Source organism: Lonchura striata, chromosome 8 (assembly GCF_050655825.1).
Source record: "Lonchura striata isolate lonStrDom1 chromosome 8, ASM5065582v1, whole genome shotgun sequence".
In the NCBI taxonomy this organism is placed as follows: Eukaryota; Metazoa; Chordata; class Aves; order Passeriformes; family Estrildidae; genus Lonchura; species Lonchura striata.
This window is the reverse complement of record NC_140710.1, coordinates 5739954-5756472: the sequence shown is the minus strand read 5'-3', so window position 1 is coordinate 5756472 and position 16519 is coordinate 5739954. Positions and strand designations below refer to the sequence as shown.

The 16519-nt window shown below is 41.6% G+C and overlaps 1 protein-coding gene across 3 annotated transcripts in view; it reads right to left on the bottom strand.

The window, feature by feature from the left end:
- The window catches only part of LRP8 (LDL receptor related protein 8), a 169323-nt gene that overhangs the window by 34636 nt on the left and 118168 nt on the right, over positions 1-16519 (bottom strand). For all 3 annotated transcript variants that reach the window (XM_021529653.3, XM_021529661.3, XM_085586243.1), the window contains one exon: positions 4039-4167. In XM_021529653.3, the coding sequence (XP_021385328.2) occupies positions 4039-4167 (129 nt within the window). The remainder of the gene's footprint in view (positions 1-4038; positions 4168-16519) is intronic.

The following is a 16519-nucleotide window of genomic DNA, read 5'->3' as shown; positions in this document are numbered from 1 at the left end:
ATGATCACTGTCTCTGTGCAACAGTTCAGCAGAATAAACCATGGATAAATAGCTTATTCTGCTGTCAATATATCAATGAATTCATCATTTCACTGCATCCAACTGTTGGGAAAGGGGAAAATGGTGCACACTTCCAACTCCTCATCTGCAAGACACAATTTCCATATTGAGGGAAGCAGTGGTTCATGTGAGAACCAGTGACACAGCCAGAAGAAATGGGGCCAGAGCCTTGTTCTCTGTGAACATCCCAGAGTTCTCTCAGGAGGGACATGTGTGCCCTGAAGGGGTTCAGTGCCATTTCAGGTGGTATAGGATGGCAGCTCCTCTCTTCCAAAGCCACTCTCAAGTGCTCTTTGCATTCCTGAGCAGCTGACAAAACACTGCTTACTGTCTCTCAGCAGAGATTTAACAAGTTCTGCAGTAGTTAGCCAAGTCCAGATGGACCCTCAGTTGTCTTACTTTAATTACAGCCTCTCCTATTTAATTTCTCTTTTAGTCTCAGTAAACTCAGTCCTAAGCTTGTCCAATCCATTGTGACAAAGGTTGGGTGCAGTGGGAGAAGAAAACCTTCACCAGGGAAATAAGGAGGCTGCCAGCACCTCCAAGCCAGCAAATTCAAGACTGCTAACCCTGACCTATGACTACAACATACCTGGTATTGTGAAGACTCAAATTACTTCTGCTCCAAAAACTGAAAAATAAGATTTTTTTCTTTTTATATAGTCTTATTTTAAAAAGGCAGATATTTGCATTTTCAGAAACTGTGCACTGGAAGTCAGTAGTGTTCTTAAAGCTTGTCTGTTGGAAGAGAGTTATTTAGACAGCACTTAACTACCTATGTGCAAGGATTAACACCTGCAATTAACCCCCAGTGCAACTACAGCCTGTGCAGACACAAATCTGGATCCCTGGTCACTGGTGCCTTATCCAATGCAGGTGAAAGAATTTCAGTTTCCACTGCTTCTTTGACAAGTTCTTCCACAGGGTGAAAATCACACCATTGTCTCCTCACTCAGATTCTCTGCTTTTGTCCCCAAGTCTCTGAACAGCTGCTTTTTCTCCCCAGCTGGCTGTGCCAGTGTCTGCACTGGGTACATTTCACATGGATTCAAAAAGCAATGATATCATTCTGAGAGGAAAAATCCAGCAAGAATTACAAGGTTCAGAGCAGTAGCTGGAAAGGAAACTGCTGGAGGAGGAAGAACCATAGTACACCTACACTGTTCCTACAGTTTTGGATGATTGTGTATCATAATAATTACTGTCCTCTCCTGCAGGAGATCCTCCCTTAACATGTGAACATTCTGACACAGGGACAGGTTCCTGCACAGCCTCAGCACAACCAAGCTTTGCTCCTGGATACCAGCAAAATCTTGTTACTGGTACAAAATATCAATGCAGAAATGCAGGCATTAATAAGGTTCATAAACTCCATATTAAATCCTCTTGAAGAATTATAAATCCAAGAGCCAGTTATTCCTATCAAAAAGCAAGAGTATACACAGTTAAAATATTTTTGAAGTGTCATATGAGGTTGCAGTAATAGCTTTATTAACATGGATTTGGAAAGAGCTTAGGGGTTTTTCTTCTGGATGTCCTCACACCATCTTCAAGTCATCATCCACTTGTTTATTGCACATGCAGGCTCTCACCACAGAAATTATTCTGAGCACAAATAAATCCCCTACCAAACATTTATCCAGCAAGATGTGTTATTTATAGACAAGCTGGTCAGCTTGTGAGGAGTGCAGCCTCTGTGACGGGGTGCTGTGCTCCAAGGGGCTGCTGGTGACAGGCAGTGCTGAAGCTTCTTATAAAATGAGAATAAAAACCTGAGTGCAGAGATTAACAAAACAAAGAGAAGAAGGGGTCTGAAGTGGTCAGGATACTGTGTGCTGCTGAGATAAGAGGAAACAGAGAAAGGAGGATTCTAACCAGAGAAGAAATGGGAATGTTAACAGAGTATCAGTGGATAGGCTTAGTGAGGTTTATCAGATTTGGATAAGGGAGAGGATAGCTATCAATCCTCCACAAGCTCACACAATTGTTCTCATCCATGAGACCTTCATTTGACAGGCAACCTCCCTGAAAGTGCTCCCACCACAGCCATTCAGCAGTGCCTCCTGTTTCCCACTCGAAGCGAGTTTTGACCCCTGAAAGATGCTGAGTTGAGATCTTAGGACTGAAAACTTTTGATGTTTGCACCCACCCAGGATGCTCCAAGTTTACCTGGCAATGCCTTTTCCCCCTGGTCCTCATGCCAGAGAACAGCCAGACTCAGCAGAGATTTCCAGTGTGTGGGGACAACGCTCAGTCATTAGACATTGGTTGAAAGCTACTAATTTATTTCTCACCAGTTACCCAGCAAGAATCAAAATGTGGTAATTTGTCCTTGCATTAAATTTTTTAAAGGTTTTTAAGAACCTGCACAGGCACTAAAACTGGAAGCTAAGTAAGAGTAGAGATGCTGAAACATCCAGAGCAGAAACACTCAGCTATTTCCAAATCCATTAATAGTATCATTATGCTGAAATTATGTGGCATTCAGAACATATTGACATTAATTTTGGGGGGGTTATCTAAGGCTTTGAAAAAAAAATTCAAAGCAATTTCAAGCAGATTTTTATTATAACAAAAAGATTCAGTGAGACCATTCCCACTGGTGTGAGCAGCAGTATTAAATCAGGGGAGGCAGCCACCAGTGTAAAAATTGTTCTAATTTCACTAACTTGTATCAGGAAAATAGCAGTTACAATTATCTTCTGGATTTGTCTCTAATTCAAGCCTCCCATTCAAAGAAAAAAAATGTACATGTTAAAGAGAAAACAAAGAGTTTCAGATGGAAAATCAATAAAAGGAAAAAGAAAAAAAGGACTAAGAAAAAATACCTTTAAAAGAGAGCCAAATAGTTAAACAAGTTGTTCACAAAGTTAAAGGTTTGATAAAGCTGAGTGCTAAGAAATAAATTTGTCCACAGCACTCCACACAGAGCCACAAAATGTTCATGTAAAACATATTTCCTTATACAGCTTCAAAGAAAAGACATAATGTGGATTATGAACTGGACAGGAATTAGAGCTCCAAATCCTGTTTTCAAATGAAGAAACTTCAATTTGTGCTTGAATGTAACCATTCAACCCTTTCACCAGCAACCTGGAAGTAAAAGTAATATTGCTGATACCACATGCAAGACTAGAAATATTGAGGGATGGGTGTATACACAGAACTTTGTGAGCTTCTTAAAAGCTTTGGATTATTTGCACACAAAAAAATTAATAAGAACAGTATTAGAAATTAGAAAGGTGATTTTACTTCAGCACAGACTGGCAAGACTGATACTCCCTAAATTCTGGTGGTCTGTGTAAAAACAAAGTTGGAAAACCAAATGGAATACTAAAGGGAGCCACAAGAATGAGTCAAGCATTCATTCAAAAGAGAGTATTTGACATCAAGAAGCATAAAGAACTAATATCTTTGGTCTGCCAAAAAGGCAGCCTGAGAAATGGTTTGATCACACAGTGCAGGAGTTTTCACAGACTGAAAACTCTGTTAAAGGGCTCTTTAATTCAGCACAGAGAGGCCTAAAAAAAGAAAGTGGCCATTTAGGGACTGAAATTAAAACAGTTTTGGGTACAGAGTACATCATTCTCTCTCTGTCCAGTGAAACCAACAAGCCACCAATGTCCAAACCTATCCATTCTACCCCAGCCAAAGGCAGCCTGAGTCTGTCCCACTCTGCACAGGATACAGCAGGAACCTGCTGAGCTACCACAGAAGAAGGTTTGAACCTTAAGTCCTTTCCATATCACCTGAGTGTTAACCCTAATAATAATAATTAATTATTCATGGAGTTCATGCAGTCTCCAGCCAGCCCCAACTGGAGAATCCTTTCCTCTCTGGTTCTAGAAGTCACCACTTAGCACTGCAAAGCAGAGTGAGTTTGTTGGCAGGAAAAATCATCCCTTTCCATGCAATTTGTAACAGTCACTCCAGGACTTTTATAGTCCTCATGGAGATGTTGCATCTGTATTAACTCACCAGGAGTGCAACCAGCCTCATCAATTCCACTTTCACAATCCTTCTGCCCATCACATCTCCAGGACAACGGGATGCACTTGTTGCTTAAGTCTCCACAGCTAATTTTTTCAGATGGACACACTTGTTTGGCTGGAAGAAAAAAAAAAACAAAGAAATAATCAGAAGTTAAACATATTTCTGAACATTTCTAACATTGTTTCTGCTGTTAAAGTTACTTTGACTTTGAATGGCTCAATCCTGAGACATACTGGAACGAAATCCCAAAATAACCTGCTGCCTCTTCCATCAGGCTGCCCTGGGAATGAGGCCCTTCCTGTCCCTCTCAGCCAAAATGAACTGAGAAAGTTGCTCCAGCAGACCAACAGGGATTCCAGCTGAGAACCTGGGGCTGGTTGTTAGGGAAGGATGCTCAGTGCAGCACCAGGCTCTGCCTCCCTCCCAACACACTGAGCTGGAGCTGCTCAGTCACTGCCCTGCACACAGCACAGCAGCTCTGCACACACCACCTCCAGCACAGCCAGGAAAAAACAATTCCCTCATTGTAGTACAGTGCTGTACGTCTAGGTTTGGCAAGGCAATTTCTAAACATAATGATCTGGGCAGACTCTGGTCAGCAAAGCTGAGGAAAAAGCAGCAAGGACAAGCAGGAATTTGCAGATATGTAACAAATTGAGCTTAACTGCATAAATTGAAGGCAACTGTGATGTCAGACACGGAGACATAGGAGGCTCTGCAGAAGCAAAAACCTCAGTATAGGCAAGAAGACAACTATGAAAAATAATCTGCCAGATTTATCTGGAACCAAGTAAGCTGTGAAGCTCATTCTCTCATAACTAGTTTGCATTGCTAAAATTCCTATTTTTCTCTTTCCTCCATAATAGTGTAAAGAGCAACAGATCTACGTTTATTGTGACAAGGCTGCTGAAATGCAAAACGTTCCACAATTTAAACAATTGTTCAGCATTCTGGAATCATCATCCAGTTTGGCAGAATTTGCTTATTAAATACACCAATTTCTCTCTTCAAAAAATTACATGTATTCAAATATTTCTTCCATTGGTATTAATGATAATAATGCTGTGTATGGCTGCAGGTCTACTGAGCAGGTGGGAACCTAAATTCTAAATTAAAACCTTCACATTACCCTGCCCTGGCAAAGGTATTTATACAAAGTCTATCAGCTTCCCAAGTGCTGAGAGAGAAGATGAAATTTATACCTCCCCTTCCACCTACACAAGGAGGCTGTGAAAGGGCATCCTACAGCCCCAAAGCATCAATCAGCCACTTGCAGAGCAGTGCCATTTAATCCCTGCATTTCTCTGCCTTAGCGCCTTGAAGTGTTATAAGAAGCAGTTTTGAGAAGCTGTGGGCAACCAATACATCAAGAAAAATTAGGTCCTGCCACAGACAGGCAGTTCATAACAGATGTAATGAAGTTTTATAACCCTGTGGCATGACAGCATTTCTGTTGAAATTTGCTCGCTGCATACCTAAATAACATTTATGAATGTTGCATGATTACAGGGGGGAGGAAAAAAAGGATCCTTACTTACTCTTTGGGATTATTTTTCCAGCAAATTAGTAATAAAAAACATTGGAAAGGCTCCCCAACAAGGCTCCACCAGGATCAGTGTATCTGCCAACTCAGGCCAGGTCCTGTGCCCCCTCTAAGCCACAGGTTTTGTTCTGCCCAACTACATTAAGGTTTGGATTGGACTGGCATGCTGGGCAAACTGGGATACTAAAATGTCACTGAGACATTTGTTAATCAAGGTATTGGTCCATATCCCCCAAAAGTTGTTCTAGTTCTTCTTGCTCTGGCAATAGTGATGGAAAGGGGAATTTATTTCAATGCCAGTTAGGACCAGGTCTTCCATCCCCACTGTAAATCTCCATTGAGAACCAAGCGGGTCAAGACAGGTAAGAACATGTTCCACACCCCTGATTTTGAAGAAGGTGAAATATAATCTTAAAATGGCATCATCACACAGTGGGATCATTAACCAGAAAAAAGGCTACTTACTGGTCAGAGTTTAAAGCACAGGAATTACTTTTGCTTGGCTGCTGTGGGCAGATGCTTAATAGTTTTGGGAAGCTGAAAGATTTGGAAAGGTATGAATAGAAAGCTCCTATTTATAGAAAGCAACCTCTATGTTAATCATCTCCCTGACAGAATAATTACAGACATTTAAAATATATAAATCAAAGCTTGAACTTTCAGGGATGCAGCAATAGAAGCTGCTGTTGGTCACAGTTCATCAAATCTTTGTGTTCCAGTGGTTTCTACACCTAAGCAATCATTGCATGGAAGCCAATGACTTGTAAGCACTGGCAGCTAACAGAGAGGGGATCTTGCACAAAACTCAAAGCAAAACTTTGATGAAAACACACCTGCATTTCCACCAAGTTGGGTGTTTTCCTCCCCTCTCCTCCAAGAGGCTGCAGATGCAAGTGGAATTCCTGTTGTTGTCCACACTATTAAAGAGGCTTTCAGCAACTGCAGTCCAGACTTAACATTTCTGTTTCTGTGCACGGCTACACAAACCCAGGCCTCTTGGGCTGACGTGACCAAAATGTTTTACTTCCTCCTTCCCTCTTTGTGCAGGCAGAAAGGAAAGGGTTAGTGCTGCGTGTGATGGTGAGCGCTCTTACCCTGGATGCATTCTGGACCAAGGCGAGTTATAGCAAGATCTGCCTTTTCAGAAAGGCACCATTAAACAACTTGGTTGAAATGTCAGACACATCAAGACCAATTTATCACAATGAACTGCAAATGCCAAGGATGGACAACAATGGTTTATTTATAAGGAGACAAGAGCAAAGAAGACAAGAAGGTTCCATTTACTCACTACCGCCAATGGCACATTCTTCTTTCTCTTTAGAGGAGGCTACAAAGTCTTTCAGAGAACCATAGAGCCTAACTGGCGCCCCACTGTTTGCTTCCTCTTGTGCCACTGCTGTGCTTTTCAGGCTCCGGACATCGTGTATATTCAAGAAAGCCCAAGAAAACAAAATTGATTTACTTTCAGAAGACCATTTGTCAGGTTCTCACCAAACAGGTACTCTAAGAGCATACACAAAATGCAATTAAGCCGCTTCTACTGGTGGGAAACCCACAAGACTTTTCATCAGCAGACTGAAAAGAATGCCCTTTGTAGAAATACATCATCTTACAGGTCTGAACAGCTCCTCTATCTCTGCTGAAATAACTCCCCATCCTCTTCAGACTGCCCCTTGTGGTTTCCTCAGGTTCTTCAGAAGCTCCAACCCAAAACTTTTTTTTTTTTTACAACAAAGAAAACTCAGTATGAAAATGGTTTAATTATTTTCTGCCATGCCAATGAACTGTTCCCCCAAATATTTCCACTACTTTTATTATGGAACTTAAAATTCCTACCTTCCTCTTTCTCCCAACAATGGTTTAATTGTCAGCTTTTTTTTTTTTTTTAAGGAATGCTTTTTAACAAGGACCTCCCCTCCTCAAACACCTTCTTTTGTCACAGCTGGCAGAACTGCCTTAGAGATGTACCAAGAACAAAATAAGTGTTCATACCTGCCCTAGTACAGGACTAGAATCCTTTGTTTCCAGGGAAAACAAGCCAAACTGGTAAATGAGCAACTGCTCTGCAGAGAGGAGGGGAGCTGACAGGCAGAGATTGCTTAGGGAAATTCAGAACTCAGAGTTCTCAATCACTGCATACTTGTGATTCAGAAAAAAATCTCAGTAGCTACAAGTTTGCATATATTGTTCTTTTTATATATATGTGTGTATATGAATGTATATCCCTATCTACACTTACTACTGACTTAAAACTCAAAGTTTCCCATTGAAGTATTTAAGATGCATAAGAAACACAGTTCAAAATCAGTCTTCTGCCTTAAAATGTTGTCACAGCTGAAGGTGTGTCTGACTGGTACTTTCCTGCTCTTGGCCCTTCTCCCCGCTGTGGGTGGCTGTGAGGAACACTGGCCTCTGCCCCATTCCCCACAGTTCCCTCTGCAGCTCAGGACAGGTCACTGTTGTTTAGTTTACTTTACTTTTGATGTGTCTCGACCTTCCAGACACATCAGATTCTGGGTGTGATTTTCTAAGGTGTGTTATATAATATTTTATGTACTTGATCTCCCTGATGCCTTCCTTGTGACACGTTAGGATCAGAAGTGTTAGTGTGGGGACAGCAACATCCATGGTGGGTGATTCCCACTCCTGGGAGTTTCTTTGGCCCTGGTGCACAGAGCACTGTGAGCACACAGGGACTTCTGCTGGGTGCTTGAGTTTGGATCTGGGCATCAGCAATACAGAGAGACAGAACACACCGTGGGGAATGCTAGTCAAAGAATTGCTCCCACTAAGGTCAGGAGCTGCACTGAACCTTCTGTCAGGAAAAGCAACACAGTACAAGCATCAGCTGCTGGGATAGCAAGACTTACATGAACTTGTAACTTCTACAAAAGCCAATCCAGCCGCAGTACTTGGGTTGCTCACCATATCTGTACTACACATATACTTGAGATCTCTGAGAAAATACAGGCAACTCTACAATTTCAGTTGAAAGCAGCCCAGGCCAAAACAAACGTCATGATTAGTGGCTTAAGTGAATTAAGATTACAGCAGTGAGACTTGGAACGAGACCAACCCACCAGCAGTGACGCCTCTGTTGACAGAAGCAGCCGCCCCATCCATCTGCTCCCACAGGAAACTCTGTTCTGGTCAGACTGGAGCACGCTGACACCCCCTGTTCCCAGGGCTGCCAGCTTCAACTGATGCTACCTGACTCTGCATTTGTGAGTGTCTAAGTACAGGCTGATGTGCCACAGCCTTTGTGGCAGCAGGCAAAGGCACAGAAATAGTGCAAAATCTATTCCTCCTGCACAAAAAGATAATTAACTTATGGACACTGCCTTTCAACTTTCAACATAAATTAAGCAGATCAAAAGACAGATTAGGAAAGGTGACTAAGGAACTACACTGTAAAATGTCAGGAATAGTATTAACAATTGATACACCTGATAAATAAATTCAGTGGTGTGATTTGTTTGATGATGATTTATGTTCAGAAGTTCCCAGGGGAACAGAAGGGGATTTGCACAGATTTCCCTCCATTGCACTGTACAGTATAGACCTTATTAACTCTGTCCTTGTGTGCTTGTAAGAAGGGCTCCCCTACAACACCTTGTATTAGGACTCTGAGGAGTCTCCAACTCCTCTGCCTTGAAACTGGAGGGAGAAAAACCTAGCACACAAAGGGTTCAGGTTGTCTAAAAGAGATAGGTAGCAAGTACCTCGCTTTTGTGCAGGTTAGCACATTGAGGATTACCACTTCTGACATCAGAGTGAAATAATCAGGAATTCAAAATCCTAGGATTAATTCTAATTACTGAAATAGAGACTCACTGTCAGAATAGCAGTGAGGTAACTTTTATAGGAAAAGTGTGTTCCAAAAGCCCAGACACTACAAACAACCTCAAGTAAGAAAATGATTCTCTGGTATCATGCCAATAGTTTGAACAGGTGATACAAACTGTATTTGGGCACGGTGCAAGGAGGTAAGAGATCACTACAGCAGGCTGCAGACAAATGGCATCAGATTTTAGCTAAGCTCCATGTCTCACTACATGGGTCAGCAAGAATCCCAGGTTCAGAGCCATCCTGGCACCCTTGGAATCCTGAATATTGTCACACCCCAGCACAGCAAGCTGCACAGAAAGGACTGCTACTCTTGGGCTTCCAGTGCACCATCTTATTTATCTACGATTCCTGATTGCTGTCTTACTCAGCCACTTCAAAAATCAAAACTACCATCAAACTTGGCTACAGAAAGTGTTTCCTTCCCTCAGTCTGACTGGCAGGACTTCAGCTGATTTTGTATTCCTGTAAACACAGCAAATGCTCTTTTGCTGCAGTCATCTGAGCACATCTCACCTAATTAATCTCAGAGTGTCTCCAAATACTGTTCCAATGGCACTTCTGTTCTCTACCTGATGTGCCCAACAGGCTCTGCTGCTGAGAAATAAAGTCCTTAAATTCAAGTCAGTTGGCTTGTTTTGGGTAAATCCAAGTCTAGGTCAATGGCCCATGGTAAACAGGAGGCCAAACTGGTTGACTACATGATCCTCCTTGGTCTCAAACTACAGGAAAATTGTGATACTTTCAGTAGGAATCAGAAAGCTTTTTAGTTGCCTTTAAGCTATTCCTCATGGTCATACTTCTGAAATTTCAGAATTTACAAAAATCAGATGTTTAACAGCAGTGTGGATATAGGCTGCTGATCCTCATTGAATTCCATATTTTAACCATCTAGTGCTTGTAAAACAACAGTGTTTTTTTAACTGGTGGCTGTAGACTACACTGTGACATTCCCCCACTGTCAAGTCTGGTTGTGCACAGAGAATCCAGTTTCTAAGAGCCCATGACAGGTTATTAGGCACAAGAGAGATGCACATGATACAGTGAGGGCTTTCTGCTCCTGAACAGACTACATTTCCTTACCTGGCACTGCACACATGAGAATTCACTGCAAAAGTTTATTCCCTAAAGCAGCTTCTATGCCCAAGCACCTCGAGACAGAAGCTGCCTGTCCAGGGGACACTGAACGGCTCCACAGGTATTGTCAGCAATCCCTCAAGGCCAGTCCTTGGCCTTTCTCTCCAGCCAGCCTCTCTGGATGATCAGCAGTGCCCTGCTGGCTCTCATGTTCAATGCCTCGAGGCACTGCTCTGCTCAGGGATGCACAAATCCTTTCATAAACTTGAATGAGACACAGCATAACTCTGGGATTCCATTCCATTCCTTGCTACCATTTTCCACAGGTTCTGGACAACACAACACACACAAGAACCATGGACTCTCCACAACTGTGCTGTGAGCTGCTGCTCAACTCCACGGGGCGAGGCAGAAATGGGAGCAGCAGAATGAGGCTGGTGCAGAGCAGCTCCAGCTGAGTAAAGCATTATTGCAATTATTGCACAGTGTGCAGCCATGGGAGAGCCCAGGAGCCACGTACCACCTCTGAATGCCAGTTTCTCATCTTTCCTGACACCACAGCCATATGGTCACAAGAAACATTTATTCAGATTAATCCAGAGAAGAAATGAATACAGCCCTGTAGTGACAGCCTTGTTTAATGACAGTGAAACACAACCCTCATTGTTCAGAGGAACCAAAAGGGGATTTTGATAAGCTCAAGTCAGAGGCCATCTGCCAACTTTCCTTCCTATTTCTACCAACTTTGCCCCTTTGCATGTCTACTTGATGGAAGAGGAAAACCCATAATTTATCCTGGACTTGAAATGGAGAGCTGTTTAAAACCCTAACATGATCCCTCCTTGTGAAACCACCAGACCCTCTTGCCTTTCTGCTCCTCCTCTAAACCAGAGCAGAATTTGCCTTTGAGAGGAGCTGTGTCTCCAATACATTATTCTGACCACTGAAAACCTGAGTTTCTACATCAGATTTCTTCAGATAACCTTGTACTACTTAAAATTTTATTTTCTCTTCACTGGGAGTCTTCTCTCATCTCGAGGATCAGGTCTTGCTCTTAGCTTGGCACAGAGGCAAGAAGACACTAATAAAAACCACAGGGAAAATCCCAGACATCATAGTAAGAAACCAGAACAGCTGAAGAAGAACCTGTTCCTGGCAGAAGTAAAGCAGCAATGTGCACTGCTGATCTCAAACAGTTTCATAATAAACTGACAGTTGACTTTGGTAGTTAGCAAACACCCAGGCCTGCCAGCAAAACCCAGGACTCAAAATTTTCTTTAGAGATAGTTTTCTAATAGAAAAGCTATTAAATATTCCCTTTTGTGAGAGGCATTTTTCATGCTCAATCAGAAGCAAAGCTTAAAAAAAATTCAACAATGTCATGACTTTAAGAAGGTCAGAAAAAATACTCTGCTTTTTTCTACCCTGAACATAACATCATCTTTAAACTCTATTGTTTCTAGAGCTAGTTTGAAAGAGAATGATGTACAACATTGTCCTGTCAAACCTCCCATCCCTCCACTGTCTACATCAATAATTACCCTGTCAATCTGTGTACACATTGCCAGTTGCAATGCAGTTCAGCCTTCCCTCCCCTTCTGTATTAACAGTACTGGGGGAGGTCAGAGGAGAGAAAAGAAAAAAAAAAGGGAAAAAAAGAAAAAATAAAAGTATTTTGCCTTTCCCATAGCCCAGAAATCAAATGCAACTCCAATCTTTGATATGGTTGAGAGCTGAGCTCTGTTTCTCACTACAGATTCTCTACCTCTGCTTTTTTCCAAGGATGCCTACAGTGATAAACTAAGTCTGGCTACAAACAACCTTTAAGCATCTATCAGGATCCACTGTGTTCCCCCTTGATTAGTGATGTGTGATGCCTTCAAGGCAGTTCTGATTCAGGCAGGCCTTGGGAGAATAAAACAGAGAGGGTAACAGCTGAGCCAGCAGAGAGTGGGAGCCAAGCAGCTGGGAAGGAGCAGAGTTCAGACACAGCCATGCTCTGGGAAGAAAGGCGAGTGGCAGGGAAGGAGTGAGGGTTGGGAGGTTATGGTGGCACAAGCTGGATGAATGGAAGTCAGCTAATTAACCCCAGAAATGCACCTCCTGCTGAAAGGAAAACTTGTTCCCTGCCCCAGATCAGGGATTCCGGAGCCTTGTGGGCAAACAAATTTGTGAACACTGAAAGTTTCTCACGCAGCCACTGAGGTGACAAATGGATGTGCTGAGCTGCTGAACAGAGCCCTTGGGAGTGATGTGCCAGAGGTGGGGAACAGCCTCAGCCTTCCCTCAAAATGGGACTCATTACAAGTCTTTTGTCACTTTTTCAGGTGTCAGCCTAATTCCCACTACCTAATTCCCATGACCTGGGCATCCCACGGGCACACACCAGAGCCCACCCTCAAGACAAAGCCCATCCATCCTGGTCTGAGTTGGCAGAGACCACGGAAAGAGCTGATCTCCACAGAAACAGAGGTAATAACCACATTCTCCTGATCTCTACTGATCCAATAATACTTCCTGCTTTATTCCTAGCCTTTGGGTCTAAATACATTGCAGCTTTAACAACATCAACTTTCTTCACTAAAGATTCAGTGATAAAATACTCCAGATTGCAGCACACAATAAATCAATCATCCCTCCCTGTATGGATTTGTAACTCAGCAGTTTGAAAGCATCTTGGAACAATTTCTGCACAAATACTTTTAGATAAGGGATAAATTTACTTTTTATTGAATCAAATGTTATTGACTGGCTTTGGTTTATAGATAAAAGTGACAGGGTTTTTTAGGTCTCTTCAAATTGTTGGCACTGTGACCCTGAACTGTTTAAAAAATTAGTTTCTAAAAATAATTCAGTCTCTCAACTGGCAGTATATCACTTAGTCCAAGCCTACCAGACATTATCACCTTGGTCAGTTGTCAAATTCTTATACAAGCAGCTAAGCATAGCACCAGGACAGATTTATCTATTTTTCTTCCTATATATTAATTTCTAGAATGCCCCAAATTATGCATCCCAGAGTGCCCAATTTCTATTATGGCATATCCAGAAACAAATTCCAGATGGCAGCTTATTTCATACATATTCTGGCATATTTAGGCACTTCACTTCTCCCATTCTTTGGGAGCAAATTAACGCTCAACTCAAAATTCAGTTTTAAAGCACCATTAAAAAAATTCACCTGGCTATATCACTCAATTAGCAAACATCAACTACCAGATGCCAATCTGAATTTGAAGATAAAAAAAATTATTGTATTTTGTAAGTGCTGCAAATAATGACAAAAATCCCTTAAGCTGGAGAAATGTCCCTGCAAAGGTGACTCTGTTTCACAGGCCTAGTGCACAGACTGGATTTGAGTACTGAGCAGGTGGAAGCAAACATCCAGAATGATCCTGGATGAACCCAGTGGATAGCTACCCTGGTAACAGGAGTTTTGTGGGAACAAAAGAGAGCAAAAAGCCTGTAATGAACCTTACAGTGTCCATACATTGTGTTCACTTAGCAACCAAGAAATATGTGGGGCCAATTTACACCTCCAGTTCTTTCCAGCAAGGCAGCAAGACAGTACTTGGCCTGTAAATTGAGATATAAAATATTTTATATATATATATATATATATATATATATATATATATATACAAAAAAATAGCATATAACAGATATGTAAACTGTATTATATAAATTTTACTGGCAGTAAAATTTATATAATCAAGAAATTTATAAAAATTTATATATCAGGAACTGGCAGTTCCTGTCTCTTGCTCTTCCTTATCACTTAGGCAGTAACTAGGAAATTGTCAGATATTCCAGTACCATCCTGAAGATAAGCATAGTTTGCTATCTGATGAACTCCTAATGAATATACTGTTAATTGCATAACCTTCCTTCTGCACAGGAACTTTTCTGTTCATCAAGGGCATGGATAAAACAGCTTCTTTGCTTTGGAGCATCCTTGTAATTAATAATATATTCTTCACACTTCTAAATATAACCCATAATGAGATGCTTTAAAGGATCCAAGCTGCACCTTTCACCAAGTGCCTTTGATCAGAAGGGAAAGAGCCAGAGCTTGTTCAGACAACAGAGGCTGCTGGAACGGCGACTGTCGCTTCCCAATCCTGAAAGGCTGCAAACGACTTCAAACGGGCTCAGCAGCAAAACATGCCAAAACAGCTTCCCCACCTAAAACACACTGTCTCGTTATCTCTGGGCATATTCTGTGCACATCAGAGATGAAAAGAAGTAGATATATTAGATATAGATAGTACATATAATATAGTCTGCATAGATGGATATTGGTAACTTCTACTTGTTACCAATTCTACTCATTAGCTCCATGAAAACTCTGCAATCAATCACAAATCAGGTGATGAGCTACTAAAATGTGCAGAATCTCTCCAATTATGAATGCCATCCATGGGACCTGGCACCTCTCAGATTTCTCCTGGTTTCCATGTGTTGAGAAAAAACACATATCCAAGGATGACAGAACAGAAAAAAAAGGTTTCTTAAATACCTGTAACTTTCTCTAGGAGACATTTCTTAGAACTTCTTGATGCTGGGGGTGGCAGAGCACTGGAACAGCTGCCCAGGGAGGTTGTGGAGTCTCCCTCTCTGGAAACATTCCCAACCTACCTGGACACGTTCTTTGTCACCTGCTCCAGGTGACCCAGGCTCAGCAAGGGCATTGGACTGGATGATCTCCAGCCCTGACAAATCTGTGAGTCTGTGACCTCCAAATAATGATCCATGGTCGGGGAGAAGAAAGGAGAGTGGTTCCCCCTACCTGTGGAGCTCCCTTAATTGAACAACACACTTTTTGCCCTGAAAATTCCTTCCCAGTCATTTGGATGGAATATTCCATGACTCCGAGGTGGAGTTTCTTCCAGTGCCAGAGCTTGCTTTGCCTTGCAGCAGCTGGGCCAAATGCCTTCACCTACAAACTGTGAGCATCACTGCTGTCTGTGTGCAGCAGCTGAGAGCACTTCCCATGTTTTAAAGCCTCAGGACCATTAAATGCCTGCACAGCAAAGGCTGATTTTCTACATTGACACCTTGTTTAAACAACAGCATATTTTTAAGACAGGTACCAATTTTGATGTAAAGACTTCAGTCAGGATTTCTGTACAAGTGAGTCCACTTTATTTGCCACTACTGTTAAGAGCTGTATCTTATGTGTTTCTCTTATCTAGCTTCCTGGATCACGCTGATTCTTGCTAAGCTAAAGAAACAATTGTGTGATGAAACCAAAGAGACAGGTGTAAATTGATAAAGGCAACTCTCAACCCTCTCTTGAATAAATCAAATACAAATACTTTTCTAATAAGGTTTATTTTTCAACTCTAATCATGTGAGCATTGCAAGGTTGTTCACAGCCCCTTGTTTAATAACCTTTCCATTTTATAACAGCTACCCATGTCTTTTACCACCTCTCAACCACCTGCTCTTCAACTTGCTTAATACAACCTCTAATTATGTTGTAAACTACATTTTTTCTAACCTTTACGTTTAAGTCAAATCACATATCACAAAATACACACAGTAGCTTATTAAAATTCACAGTATCTTATTAACAAGGTCACGATTCAATCAAGAACTACTGAGAAATGACACAACTCTTGTTTTCCCTAACATGTTGACACGGATTTTTTTTTTTTTTTTTTTTTAAATCTTGATGTATTATGTTCCATTGTCAAGTTCTTTGTGGTTTTGTCCAAAACTAACAACAGCCAGTTCAGTACACACAGCTTTGGAGCTGAATTGTTATTGTTGTAGCAGTCAGGAACTCCAGCTCTGGGCTGCAGACCTCCCACAGCAGGTTTTGTACTGTGCTCTGTTTAACCTTTTAAATCACCCTAAAAACACAGCTTTTACTAACTTACTGAAACTTCCACCAGTGTTCCAACATCTGCAAAAACCAGAAATGCAAGTTCTAAAACAAAACCAAAACAAAACAAAACAGATCAAAAAACTGACTGTGTCCCTCAATGAGAG